This window comes from Camelina sativa, chromosome 3, assembly GCF_000633955.1.
Source record: "Camelina sativa cultivar DH55 chromosome 3, Cs, whole genome shotgun sequence".
Lineage (NCBI taxonomy): Eukaryota > Viridiplantae > Streptophyta > Magnoliopsida > Brassicales > Brassicaceae > Camelina > Camelina sativa.
Window position 1 is genome coordinate 16376898 of NC_025687.1, and position 15222 is coordinate 16392119.

General features: G+C 32.9%; 2 protein-coding genes across 2 annotated transcripts; one reads left to right on the forward strand and one right to left on the reverse strand.

Moving 5' to 3' along the window:
• Positions 2917-4761, forward strand: LOC104777301 (NAC domain-containing protein 12-like). The gene is made up of 3 exons (XM_010501519.1): positions 2917-3257; positions 3357-3622; positions 4106-4761. The coding sequence occupies exons 1-3, from the start codon at positions 3071-3073 to the stop codon at positions 4739-4741; spliced, it is 1089 nt and encodes a 362-aa protein (XP_010499821.1). The 5' UTR covers positions 2917-3070; the 3' UTR covers positions 4742-4761.
• On the reverse strand, positions 13469-14824 carry LOC104777302 (uncharacterized protein At3g28850-like). The gene has a single exon (XM_010501522.2). It carries the CDS (start codon positions 14716-14718, stop codon positions 13720-13722), a length of 999 nt encoding a protein of 332 aa, XP_010499824.1. The 5' UTR covers positions 14719-14824; the 3' UTR covers positions 13469-13719.

Consider the following 15222-nt stretch of genomic DNA (forward strand, 5'->3'; position numbering starts at 1 on the left):
TTCTTAATTATGTTTATAGAAGATAATTTACATTCATTTTCTTATATAAGAATCTAATACTTTATATTTTCCATCTATTAGTAGACCAAACACACATGAAATTCAAATTCTACAATAAGTAAGTGCAAGAAAAACAAAGATTTATCCCCCACTAAACCTGTTTATCTACGTTATAGTATTTTTCCCTTTTATACATTACACATGACATGACATGACACGTCAAAAGAAATATGTCTTACGTCAGAACCTACGTATGATCAAATTCGATTTAAACATAGGACATATGTTACTAAATTATATATTAATTCCATAAAGATACTTTAACGCATGATAATTTCCAAACTTCTTTATTTAAATAATAATTTCCCCCTTTTGGGGGCTATGTGTCGTTGAGTCCCACCACCATTATAAATGATCTCATCGCTTGCTTTCTTGTTTCTAAGTTGTAACCATTTCCACTTATAATCATACAGCTTCTCTACTCTTCTAGAGCAAAAACAAAACAAAACAAAAAGATATCGCCATCATCATCAATGGCGGATACTAAGGTAAATCTGTCGATTAATGGACAATCAAAAGTGCCTCCAGGTTTCAGATTCCATCCCACCGAAGAAGAACTTCTCCATTATTATCTCCGTAAGAAAGTTAACTCTCAAAAGATCGACCTTGATGTGATTCGTGAAGTTGATCTTAACAAGCTTGAGCCTTGGGATATTCAAGGTTTTTTATACAAGAAACCCTACTAATTTCTACTAACTTTATCTCTCTTTCTCTCTTTCTTTGTTCTTTATTTTGAACCATTTTGGTATGCAAATGCAGAGGAATGTAGAATCGGTTCGACGCCGCAAAACGACTGGTACTTCTTCAGCCACAAAGACAAAAAGTATCCAACCGGGACCAGGACAAACCGGGCAACAGTTGCTGGATTCTGGAAAGCTACGGGACGTGACAAGATCATATGTAGTTGTGTCCGAAGGATTGGATTGCGGAAGACACTCGTGTTCTACAAAGGAAGAGCTCCTCACGGTCAGAAATCCGATTGGATCATGCATGAGTATCGCCTCGACGATACTCCAATGACTAATGTAAGAGTATATATATAATATAGCTATGAGCTATCATCAATATTCATTTTAGGTTGGAAGAAACAGATTCCATAGGTCAAAGAATAAGCTAGTTTCGTTTCATGCTATATAATAGGTTTTTATTCATTTAATATGTACTAGCTAGAGCCGTCTTTTAGCATGTGCAATTAAAGTAATCGAACATGATCCTAATTTTAAAGATAATATTTTCTCTATAAAAATATTTACGCATAAATTAAGTAATAGCTTATATGTTTTTTAAAATATATTTAATATATAGAAAGTTTGTACAAGGCCTAAAATAGTTAAAGAAGGGTTGGTTGTTGATTAAAAAAAAAAAAAAAGGGGTTATATTATGCATCCAACAAGTATTGAACGAACAAGATCGAATTGTTCCGAAAGAAAACAAAATAAAAGTCGCATTTACGTCTTCATCATTTCATTTTGCATTTTATAAGATCGATTAATTTGTTCCATTTATCAGGGCTACTCTGATGTCCTAACCGAAGATCCGATGAGCTATAACGAAGAAGGTTGGGTGGTATGTCGAGTTTTCAGGAAGAAGAACTATCAAAAGATCGACGATTGTCCTAAAATCACTCTATCTTCTTCCCCTGACGACACGGAGGAAGAGAAGAGGCCCACCTTTCACAACACTCAAAACGGCAACGTCTTAGACCATGTTCTTCTCTGCATGAACCGTACCGGTTCTAACATTTGCATGCCCGAGAGCCAAACGACTACCAAAACTCAACTTCAAGACGATGTCTTATTCATGCAACTCCCAAGTCTTGAGACACCAAAATCTGAGAGCCAGGTCGACCAAATTTTCATGACTCCAAACCAACTCGATCCCTTTAACGTTAAAGAGAAGATAACCGGCAGACCGGTTTGCAGTAACTGGGCTAGTCTTGACCGGCTCGTGGCTTGGCAATTGAACAATGGTCATCATACGTGTGGTNATACGTTTTTGTCACTGAATTACACCTATAAGGCTATAACTATAAATTAACATCGAGAGTTCTTTTGTTACCCATTATCTTATAGAATTATACTCCCTAGCTCTATTTCATTTTAAATAATATTTTAAGTACACATATTTGAAAATTTTCATTTACTTTTTTTTTACATAAAACTATTATTAATTACATTAATTCAACCAATAAAAAAACGTACTGCACAATAACAATGGTAAAAATAACACATATAATATTTTGCATATAGACTTGAAAACTTCACTTAAAAACAAAATTTTAAAACGGAAATATAATAAATTATATTTAAGTGATGAATACTTGGCACAAAATGATAAGAGAAAATGATAGATTTTAAAATAGTTTGTAATGCATTTTTGCTGATACATGAAAATGAACGACGAGCATACCAAACACATATAAACTTTTAGAAGACGACGTCAGTTATAATAATGGTTGGGAAATATTTCAATGTAGCTTCTTAATTATGTTTATAGAAGATAATTTACATTCATTTTCTTATATAAGAATCTAATACTTTATATTTTCCATCTATTAGTAGACCAAACACACATGAAATTCAAATTCTACAATAAGTAAGTGCAAGAAAAACAAAGATTTATCCCCCACTAAACCTGTTTATCTACGTTATAGTATTTTTCCCTTTTATACATTACACATGACATGACATGACACGTCAAAAGAAATATGTCTTACGTCAGAACCTACGTATGATCAAATTCGATTTAAACATAGGACATATGTTACTAAATTATATATTAATTCCATAAAGATACTTTAACGCATGATAATTTCCAAACTTCTTTATTTAAATAATAATTTCCCCCTTTTGGGGGCTATGTGTCGTTGAGTCCCACCACCATTATAAATGATCTCATCGCTTGCTTTCTTGTTTCTAAGTTGTAACCATTTCCACTTATAATCATACAGCTTCTCTACTCTTCTAGAGCAAAAACAAAACAAAACAAAAAGATATCGCCATCATCATCAATGGCGGATACTAAGGTAAATCTGTCGATTAATGGACAATCAAAAGTGCCTCCAGGTTTCAGATTCCATCCCACCGAAGAAGAACTTCTCCATTATTATCTCCGTAAGAAAGTTAACTCTCAAAAGATCGACCTTGATGTGATTCGTGAAGTTGATCTTAACAAGCTTGAGCCTTGGGATATTCAAGGTTTTTTATACAAGAAACCCTACTAATTTCTACTAACTTTATCTCTCTTTCTCTCTTTCTTTGTTCTTTATTTTGAACCATTTTGGTATGCAAATGCAGAGGAATGTAGAATCGGTTCGACGCCGCAAAACGACTGGTACTTCTTCAGCCACAAAGACAAAAAGTATCCAACCGGGACCAGGACAAACCGGGCAACAGTTGCTGGATTCTGGAAAGCTACGGGACGTGACAAGATCATATGTAGTTGTGTCCGAAGGATTGGATTGCGGAAGACACTCGTGTTCTACAAAGGAAGAGCTCCTCACGGTCAGAAATCCGATTGGATCATGCATGAGTATCGCCTCGACGATACTCCAATGACTAATGTAAGAGTATATATATATAATATATATAGCTATCATCAATATTCATTTTAGGTTGGAAGAAACAGATTCCATAGGTCAAAGAATAAGCTAGACTCGTTTCATGCTATATAAAAGGTTTTGGTTCATTTAATATTATGTACTAGAGCCGAGCCGTCTTTTAGCATGTGCAATTAAAGTAATCGAACATGATCCTAATTTTAAAGATAATAATTTCTCTATAAAAGTATATTTACGCATAAAGTAATAGCTTATATGGTTTTTTTAATATAATTATCACAACATATGTACATTTAATATATATAAAGTTTGTAAAGAAGGGTTGGTTGTTGATTAAAAAATAAATAAAGGGGTTATACTATGCATCCAACAAGTATTGAACGAACAAGATCGAATTGTTCCGAAAGAAAACAATATAAAGTCGCATTTACGTCTTCATCATGTCATTTTGCATTTTATAAGATCGATTTGTTCCATTTATCACAGGGCTACTCTGATGTCCTAACCGAAGATCCGATGAGTTATAACGAAGAAGGTTGGGTGGTATGTCGAGTTTTCAGGAAGAAGAACTATCAAAAGATCGACGATTGTCCTAAAATCACTCTATCTTCTTCACCTGACGACACGGAGGAAGAAATGAGGCCCACTTTTCACAACACTCAAAACGGCAACGTCTTAGACCATGTTCTTCTCTGCATGAACCGTACCGGTTCTAACATTTGCATGCCCGAGAGCCAAACGACTACCAAAACTCAACTTCAAGACGATGTCTTATTCATGCAACTCCCAAGTCTTGAGACACCAAAATCTGAGAGCCAGGTCGACCAAATTTTCATGACTCCAAACCAACTCGATCCCTTTAACGTTAAAGAGAAGATAACCGGCAGACCGGTTTGCAGTAACTGGGCTAGTCTTGACCGGCTCGTGGCTTGGCAATTGAACAATGGTCATCATACGTGTGGTCGTAAGAGTTTTGATGAAGAAGAAGAAGATGGTGATACAATGATGCAGCGATGGGATCTTCATTGGAATAATGCTGATAATGTCGATCTTTGGAGTAGTTTCACGGAGTCATCTTCGTCTCCTTCGTCTTTAGACCCTCTTCTTCATTTATCTGTATGATTATATATATACAAAATACATACACAAACAAAATAATATATATATATATATATATATATATATATATATATTACTTCTATAGTATTAAAACTAAATTTGTTAATAATAATAAAAAAGTCTCTTATCTTATCATATAAAGTTGGGTTTTGAAAGTTAGTCATTCACAAGATTTTGACATGTGTTTTCTTAAACCAAATTTTTCTACTATTTTCTCCTATTTCAGTTGGGAATAGGTAAGATTAATATGTTGACAAAAAAAAAAGATTAATATATAAGTCTTATTTTTCCAATACTGTATTTTAAAATTTTATTGTAGTATTTTTAGATTGTTTTAATTTGTATTTTAATCTTTGAATGATTTGAGATTCATATATTAGCATGCTTATAATTTTCTATTGTTTCTTTAATTATGCCAAATTATTTTTTTTTCAATTTCTCAACCTTGATTGGTTGGTCATAAACCTTTTTTTTTTTGCAAACATAAATGTTACCATTATTCATTCAATCCAAAAGGGAGATAACAAATAGAAGCTCATCAACCTAATGAATTGATAAATAGGCTAATCAAACACAAGCATACAACAAACATAGATAAATAGATTGGAAAAAAATAAATCGTTGTTGATAGATCCATAGGAGCTCAAAGACTCTGACACCCTGGTTTGCGGAAATGTTTAAAAGAATTGATTTAGTCACATACGTCACCAAAATGCACTTATTTTTTCAGTCAAGGGTCTTGAGAGAACTTCATGATGGGTGACCTTTCTGGAAGTGATTGTCGAAATTGTGCGAGTGAGGACAAAACACAAGAAAATATCATTTGTTGATTTGTAAGGTCGGTAACCAAGTTTTTAAAGACTTCCAGACGTAACAAACCGGCCATCGAATATGGGTTGGTCCACAAGCCGGGAATAAATTTATGGCCCACTTGGGAAGGTGGGCCCATGGACTGAGAGTAGACATGGGCTCACTAAACAATGTGGCGGTTGAAGCGTTACAGAGACAGAGGCTACATCATGGTGTGTCAAAGACACTTCCACGAATACATTAAAAAATTTAGCATTAGTTACTATCAAAAGATTTTGTGACGATTGAAAAAGGTTTTGACGTTTATTGGTCGTCGGAGCAAGCTATTTTGAGATAGCAAAAAAGACATGAACATTTTTTCTCCACACATGATGAGGGCAGAGCCGAGGTTCTCTCTATGGTGGAGAAGGTTGGACACAAGGTTATCTACCCAACAGAGGAAGGTGGAGGAGGTTGGACGCAAGGTTATCTCTCCAAGGGAGGAAGACGGAGCCAAGGTTCCCTCCATGATGGAGGAAGTTGGATGCAATGTTCTCTCCATAAGGGATGAAGGCGGAGCCGAGGTTTTTTCCATGGCAGTCATACATTATTGTGATGATACATCATTGATTAGTATACTATGTTATCTATAAACACATTAAGCCAAATACATTTAGAAATTTAACATTAATACTATCAAAAGATTTTTTGTGAAGTTAGAAAATTGTTTTTACTTTCATTGGTTGTCGGAACAAGCCATTTTAAGATAGCAAAAAGACGTGAACATATTTTCTCCACATAGGAGGAGAGCAGAGCCGAGGTTCTCCCTATGGTAGAGAAGGTTTGACACAAAGTTATCTCCGCAAGGGAGGAAGGTGGAGGAGATTGAACGCAATGTTATCTCTCTAAGGGAGAAAGGCGGAGCCAAAGTTCTCTCCATGGTGGAGGAGGTTGGACATAAGGTTCTCTCCATAAGAGATGAAGGCGGAGCCGATGTTTTCTCCATGGTGGTCATACATTATTATGATGATACATCATTGATTAATATATTATGTAATATATCTTTTATTCAAAATGTTTTTTGAGCCAACAAATTCAGTAATTAAAAAAGTATGCAGAAGTGAAAGTAATATACTTGGCTTAATGTGTTTATATAGACAGTTTCTAGGTGGTGGCAAAGAATATTTTTGTAACATACAAGAGTACATTTAGGTATAAAAAATATACTTTTAATAGTAACATACATAAAAGATTTACAAATAGATATAAATCAGTGTATTATAACAAAAATAAAATTTATATATAAAATACAACAAAATTTTTAACAAATTTAATTTCATTTATAAAACTTTAAACCCGCAGATCGGACGGGTCCTCATCTAGCATTAGTATAAATAAAACTAAATAATTGTCGCGTGTCTACGGTATACAACTGATCAAATTTTATAATTAACAATTAAAATACAATTATACAATCTTAGACACTAAACAAAAGAAACAAAATTAACAAACAAATACAATTTTTTCAAATTTAATTTTTATTTGTTGTAAAAATATTGTCCCGCGGTGTACTGCGGGTTAAAATCTAGTTCTATATAATCATGTCTTGGTATTGGGGTTCAATACGTGAAAATTAAAGACTTTTAAAAATTATAATCATAAAATTTATGAAACTAAAGACTCTTTCGATTGCTTACTAGACTACTGTTACTAGTAAGCATGTTTATAAAGGTCAATTCCATTTAGTTTTTTTTTCCACACCCCTAAATTAACTTCTTTCGTCTTTCATTTTTTCTTTTTTGGTCTACATATACATTTCCGACATGCATACACTATCGGAAACGGTTGTAATATTTTAGATCTCCTGAATTATTTTTTGAATGTATATATGCTGTATGTATAATGTATTCCAATGTTACAGTTATTAAAAACTATCAGAAAATAATGTTTTTTAAATAAAAAAGAGGTATTCTATTGAAAATGCATAAATTAAATGCATGTACATAGCTATGACAATTAAGTCATACAGTTTTGGAATATAAAATGAGAAAGTAGAGATTACATCAATGATTATAAAATCACTAGAAAAGAGGAAGTGTAAGAGAGTTTTCTCTTAAACCACCTAAGATGGAGGGCCGAGGCTGCCTCGTCCATCCAGTTATCTTGGACATATATCACAATAGTTTAATTTGTTAGTTGTAAATGAGCATCAGTTGCGATTGATCGCTTGTGAACATAAGGTTTATAACTTAACCGCTGATGAATAGCTAACCAAGGTAGACTGTGACTATTGGTAATAACTCGTTCTTTCGACATGATTTGTGCCTGTCTGTCAAATAATGGTTATGAAAATCTTTTGGAGGACAAAAATAGGTTAGTCCTTTCGAAAACCTTTTAATGTTTTAAGTAAGATAAAGAAACGAAACTAGCCAAATTTAAGTTTACAGGAACAACCCGACCTAGATATGATATGTGTCCAATATATAATTTGGACAATAATAGTGTTTCTCGTAATACGGTTGGAATCATATGAAAGTAGGAAGAATTGTGATATATTGATTAGGAGGAGGATGATATGTTAGTTGAGGTTTCGATGAACCATCTTCCGCCTCCAGAACATAATTTGCATCTGTGTTAGAGATTTTATAAGTGAGCATAAACATGGTTCATCGGATTCATCTTTCCTTTTCTCCTGAGAATTGTAGGATTTAACATGGATCGGGACGGGTTAGAGTCTTTGTGTCATGTCAAACGTAGTGTGCTTTTGATTATAGGATCAGACTATACCTAGTGTTGTTAAATTCATGTATAAACAAAGCTCACGTTTGACGATGACAAAAACAAACAAAAACAAAACAAAAGTCACGTATGACAAGGGAATTTTATCTCGATAAAGTATCATTGTCATTTTGACGTATGATAAATGAAGTGATATTTTTTTTGACTTACATCTAATTAAGTAAAAGTGTACCAAATAATTAACGACAGCATAATAAGATTCTCGCTTCGTTATAATTGATTCAACTTTTGGTGCAAGTGCAACTGTTTTATCTTTTCATTTCCGTTTGAAATTCTAGATTTCTTACTGAGATGTGTATTAGAAGTTATGTATAATAAGAATATATGTGTAATTAATATTAGGAAAAACCCTATTACTGAGATGTATATATACTCTTTAGACATTAACCTAAATATATCATTCAGCATTCTCTACATAGACCTTGATTGGAAGAGCATATGAAGAAGTTTTTTTAATTTTATCATCCAATCAACATTTATTAGGAGAGCATATAAGGGAGCATTTAGAAGCTGCAGATGCTCTCATATGCTCTCTTCCTGTATGCTCTGATTCGAAGCATTTCCCAAGCATGTAACTCTAAAATATTAATATATATTAAAATCATTTTAAATAATTAATTTATTTTGTAAAAATAGAAAATTATGATTTCATAAAAGATAAATTTATTTGTTATAAGATAATATATGGGAAACTACTTAATGTTATTATTTAAAATAATATAATAATTTATTTTATACATTAAAATATTAATGTGGATATATTTTTTATAATATATATTATTGTTTTATTTTAGTTTAATCTATTATATTATATATTTTAAAAATTTATTGAAATTAAAAATGCAAATATAGATATAAACTTTTATAAAAAAATTATAATATATATTAATTATTTGTAATTAATGTGTTACATTAGAAATATATAATTAAAAATTATTAAATTATACATTTACATATATAACAATTTATTAAATTTATTAGATGTAAAATATATTTTTTAAAAATTATATAGCAATGAGTGATAATTAATTTTAATAATGAAGCACATTTAAATTATATTTTTTTAATTAATGTCATATATTAATATAAATATAATATCTAATACTCTACTACTATACCAATCAACTAAATGTGTTATATTACTTAGAGCATATGCACCTTAATGCTTATGCTGCATAATGCTAATGCTCTATGGTTCCAATCAAACCCATGGTATCAGAGCTGTAAAAGATCCAAAAACCTAAAAAAAAAAATTTCCGTCTAAAACAGCCGCTGCTTTCCTTTCTTCTTTCTTTTCTTTTTTTCTCTTTCATTGCTTCTCCTTTTCTCGGCCATGGCTACACCAAATGAAGTTGTTGTTTCCTCTGATAACACTTCTCTCGAATGTCAATACGTCTAATGTGACAAAACTCACCGCTACACTTAGTGCAAATGGGACAATCCATCTACTAGTACCACTTAATTATCTAATTATAAATTTTGAAATATTTTACAAGAGAACAATGTTAGAACTGTTCTTACGTAGCAGAAATGCAGAATGTAGGATAATAAGAGGCTCGTAATTAATGAAGTTTTTAAGAGAAATTGAAATAAGCCGACTGATACGTAGCAGAAATGCAGAATGTAGGATAATAAGAGGCTCGTAATTAATAAAGTTTTTAAGAGAAATTGAAATAAGCCGACTGATACGATGGACAGAGAATTCTTGTAGGCACAAGATAATATGGATCCAATTTGCTGGTTCGAATGAGTCAAATTCAACAGTGTCACTAGCTAGTTGCATGACGTGAATCAGTGAGATGCAATCGACACGGAGCGTTGTTGGTGGTAAGAGGCCGATTCAACTAGTGAAAATGGACCAATTAAATTAATACTGATCTTTTTCAAAATATTTGATCAATCATATAATTTCATGAACTAACCTAGATAAGTAAATAAGTGACTACTAAATAAGGCAACCATATAAAATGTAAAGAAGTCTTCGAGTTTCCGGTAAGTTTTTTTTTTTATTCATAACAACTTTCTTATTGAGGGTCATAATTCTGTCTCTGATTTAAGAAAAAAAAAATGAAACAATGGGAACTCATAAGATACGAATATAGATGGCAAGTCATGTCTCATAATTACCAAAAACTAGTTGTCACATAGTTTTCAAACTTTCTGATACTAGAAAAAGGTCCTATATATGCCTACATTATCTGTAAAAACTATCTCAAATTTTAGGTTATGCCGACAAATATTCACCACATATCTTGGTGACAATTGACGAACCACATATTTTAAGACTTCACAACTTACATTAGAACTAGTAATGTTAGGAAATACAATAGTATTTATTATCTTAATGAAAGTTTAATAGATTAATAAAGAATAATTTTTAGATTCGATTTTCTTTTGTTAAAGTCAACTTATATTTAAATGTTTAGACAATTTTGTCTTAGGTTTTTTCGTCGTGATGTTTATCTTACTCAAAGATATTTAACTATTTTTACATTATTTTATCTACTACATCATTATCCGTATTATCCGTGTTATACTAAACATAAAAACGTCAGTATATTCATTGTCAGGTTATTCATTGTGAAGTTGATGGTTCGTGGAAAGTGGAAAGCTACGAAACCTAATTCAGGTTTAGGATGGTGGTGTGACGATGATGAGAATCAGATTTTAGTTATAGGTTCCAAATGCCAATGTCGCAGTGCATCCCCACTCCATTCGGAGCTAGAAGCATTATAATGGGCAATGATGGAGTGTATCCTTTCCAGAGGAATTGATTGTCGGAGGTTTGAGACGGATTCTGCAGAGTTACTAGCGATGATGCAAGCTCTGGAAGATTAGCCGGTTTTCTCTAAGCTTCTTGATGAGTTCCAGATACTTAGTGCCTCATTGCCTCATTTTACCATTTCCAATATCCCAAGGACGTCCAATGTGAAGATTCATTGTTTAACTCGTTCTTCTAAATTTTTTTTGTCATAAACGATTTATGTAAACAACTTTACTCCGGTTTGGGCAACCAATCTAGGAGTTTTATTTTAATTAATGTTAGGTTGAAAAAAAACGTCACTATATTCAATGTATATAGTATTAAAATTTTATTTATGATGAGAAAATAGAAGTTATAAATAATGCATATATATTTACTTTATTTCAAATTAAAACATGTAACTAATGACATTGTTTGTGTATTTTATTTTACGATTGATTTAATTTCCTAGACAAATTTTTTTCTAAGATAACATTTTTTTTCTTTAATTTTCTTGGTTTAAAATTTTTTTTTATTTATTTTGTAAAGTAATAAGAGATGTTATAGCGACAATATTAATATTTACATATCATACATATTAAAAATTTGTATGGTACAACGTATCTTATTATATAAAGTTTAGTTTCAAAATTAGTCATTAACATGATCATGACAAGAGTAAAGTATATTGATCAATGTTGGTTTTTCAAAAAACATTTGTGGATTTTTATTTTATTTACTAATTATGTTTTGTTATTTTTAGTTATTATAATATTAACTAAGATATAGATTTGATATGATAAACATATTATTTTTGATATAAAGTTTTAGCTTTTATCCATTAATATGAATTGCCTAAACTTAAAATCTAATTTATTTTGATGAAACAGATAATTAAATTGTATTGCAAAATGAAATGTGTAAGATTGAAATCAAATTTAAACATATACCAAATTAAATATAAAAATATGTGTAAATTAATAAAATTTAAAAATATTATCAGTGAAATTTTATATTTACTTCTTACATAGACACCTCATAAAAAGTCCTCCTCACCTTATCATCTTCTTACGAAGTTTTTCACACTCATAGATTACTCCTTAATTTCTAGGACTTTGTATAACACTCCATTCATGGTCTAGGTCGGGATGAGGTTTTTAGATTCCTTTCTGTTAAAGGATTGTCTTAAGTCTTAAGCCAATTATTTGTTTAAAATCAATTTAAGATAAATAAACAAAAACTAAACCCAAGATGCATCTTTACATGTCATCAATGAACAATTCCAACTCCGATTTCGAAAGAAGAGACCAGTCGTGAAATTGTATATCAACAAAAGAGAGGTTTCGTCATAGCAATCTACAAAAGTTTAGCCGATGCATAAATGCTCATGAATTCCTACCATCTTTGATCCTTAGTTACATCGTCACATTTTCTAACTTTAGTTAAATAGTTGCGTACTGTATATAATAGCCAAAACCCAAAATGCTCACGGATTCCTTTCATCTTTGTTACGTACTCGTCTCTTTCACATTCACATCCACATTAGTCATTATCACGCTCTCAAACAACACGCATCGACCAATCAGTCACGCCATTCATGTTTCCTCAATCAAATCATGAATATTACTTAAGTATTGACTAGATAGCTCATAATCAAGTTCACCCAATTTCAATCTGGCTGCAAGCGTCTGCTCGGTCTTACTCAAATTCTTATAGCAAGGGATTGATCATACATACTCCACCAAATTCATGCTACATGTAATTCTTGGGATACTTTTCATGCAATAATAACCTTCATACACAGTCATAATTATCTGTCTGTAATTGTAAACGGCTTTTACTTAGCATTTATCCTTTGTTCGATAGTCTCATTAAGACTAGATCGACCCTGCTCCGTTTGCTATTACGCCCATATCATTTATCTCATTCAATTCAATGTAACAAATTTATCCAAAGACAGCAACGATCACATGAGTGTTTCACAATTGTTTAATAAATTAAACACAATTAAAGTAAACTCAATCCAATATATATCGAACCTACCTTCTTGTGGTTCTAAACATGTTGCACGTATATTTAAGGAAACATGTTGCCAAACAATCATTACACATTCAATTAGCCTTTTTGTACAAGTTGATTAGAGTTTTAAACTCAAGTGGAAATCTTATATGGTCTGTGAGCTACTTAGTACTGTGCAATGTGTCGTTTAGCTCTTTAACCAAAACACTGCGAACGAATTACTCATGAACAAAACATCTTGCAAAATGCTAACAAAGCATATAAATGAAGTTTGGCAAAGTCAAAAACATCTTACAACCAAGTCGATTTCAAGTCCCCAAACACATGGTGACCTCACCTATAATGTGGCCAATCTCAATCCAAACTATTAGAGAAAGAACTCTGAGAAACACAAAAGGCTTTGTATTGGATATTTATGTAATGTTTGTAACTAACCACCATCAAACAAAGACTAGAGTATCTCGACCATAATAACCAAAGATCATTTGCCTCCTTCTTCTATCAAAGCATATATATAATCTTGAAACACAGAGAACTCTAAAAAAGAAAGAAACTAGAAAGAAAAAAAACATTTTATCTTACAATTTTTTAGATGTAACTCCCAAATTATTACTAGTGAGATCAGTGTCTTTTAGCTGCAAATGGGACAACGAACAAGACCATTCTCATTACACTCCATACACTTGACCACTACAGCTTCACTTCCCCATCCTTCCACCACTTTACAGCTCCCATTACACTCCGAACACGGCAAAAACGCTAACCCACCGCAACCGCCTCCACACCGATCTTTCTTCCTCGGAATCCCTCTTAGCAAATCTCCAAGCAAACCTTCTTCCACCAAACTCATCACTTCCTCTGCTCCACCAATGTACTTCCCTTTCACAAAAACCCTCGGCGGCAACACCACCACCGCCGCCGTCGACGAATCATCACCACCGCCGCCGTTGTCTCTTCTTTCCCGAGCCATTAGATTCGAAAGCTCTTCTCTGAATCCTCTATCCATAGACACATCTTTCTCACATACCACCACACCAAAGCTCTCAATCGCAGCTCTCACGGCGTTACACGCCTCAAACGTCCGCCGCACTCCCCGCAACGACGTCGTGTAAATCACAACTCGATCCTCACCGCCGTCGCACAATCTCTCTGCTTCCTCCGCTAATTTCGGATCTAACGGTTTCAAAACCTCGTAATCGCTCTCTGAATCTCTAGGGTTCTTCAAATTAGGATCGGAGTTCTCTTTGTTCACCATCATCACTCGACCACCACCATCGGAGACATTACATTTCGCCGGAATAGGAGAGAATCGGCAAGTATCGCCGCCGTCGAGACCTGACATTAGCTCCCAGAAGCTAATAACCTCCGTCGTCGTCGGCTCAGACTTACCAACCATCGTCTCCTTACCGTCGATAGTAAACCTCTCAGGCGGAGTCATCGGAGATATAGCGGAGGTAGCGGAGGAGGAAGGAGGCGGAGGAAGAGAAGGTGAAGAAGAGTCGAGATTGAGAAGACCATAAGTGGTTGAAGTTAGCTTGACGAAATGGTGGCTTAAGGTTGAAGCGTTGATCTGAGAAGAGAAGTTTTCATCTGTCGGATTTAAGAAATTGGAGGAGACGCAACCACCCATCGCCGGAGATTTCGAGGATCTCTCGACGTCGTCCGAGGAAATTAAAAAAGCACACAGAGATTGAGTGGGAGAGACGGTGGTGATGAGAAGAAGTGAGAAATGAGTTTTTTTTTTCAGATAAGAAGACAAAAAATAACAAAACAAAACAAACTTTTTTGTTTATAAAAATTACAAAGTTGGGGACGTGACAATGCACGTGGCTCTTTCGTTGTGATTTTAATGTCTATATTATTCGTTGAATATGAAACAGTTTGTGTGTCTACACAGTGTTTAGTTCTTAAATCTTAACGAAACAGTTTGAGATATTCTTTTTTTGTTTGATTAATAGTTTACAAAAGCTTACTCTTTGACTTAGGATTAAGAATCCAAAACAAACAAATTTGGTTAGAGTAAAAGGAATCAGTAGGTCATTTTTAATATATTTCGTTAGAATGAGGTTAGACATTAGGAGTTAAACCAAAGTCAACAAGTTCTTTTTTTTTTTTTTTTTTTTTTTAAAAAACC

Excerpts from the sequence above, each read along its gene's own strand:
- LOC104777301 (XM_010501519.1), top strand. The coding sequence starts at position 3,071 with ATGGCGGATACTAAGGTAAATCTGTCGATTAATGGACAATCAAAAGTG. Across the intron at positions 3,258-3,356 it reads TGAGCCTTGGGATATTCAAG|AGGAATGTAGAATCGGTTCG; the intron begins GTTTTTTATACA and ends ATGCAAATGCAG. Across the intron at positions 3,623-4,105 it reads ACGATACTCCAATGACTAAT|GGCTACTCTGATGTCCTAAC; the intron begins GTAAGAGTATAT and ends CATTTATCACAG.
- LOC104777302 (XM_010501522.2), bottom strand. The coding sequence starts at position 14,718 with ATGGGTGGTTGCGTCTCCTCCAATTTCTTAAATCCGACAGATGAAAAC.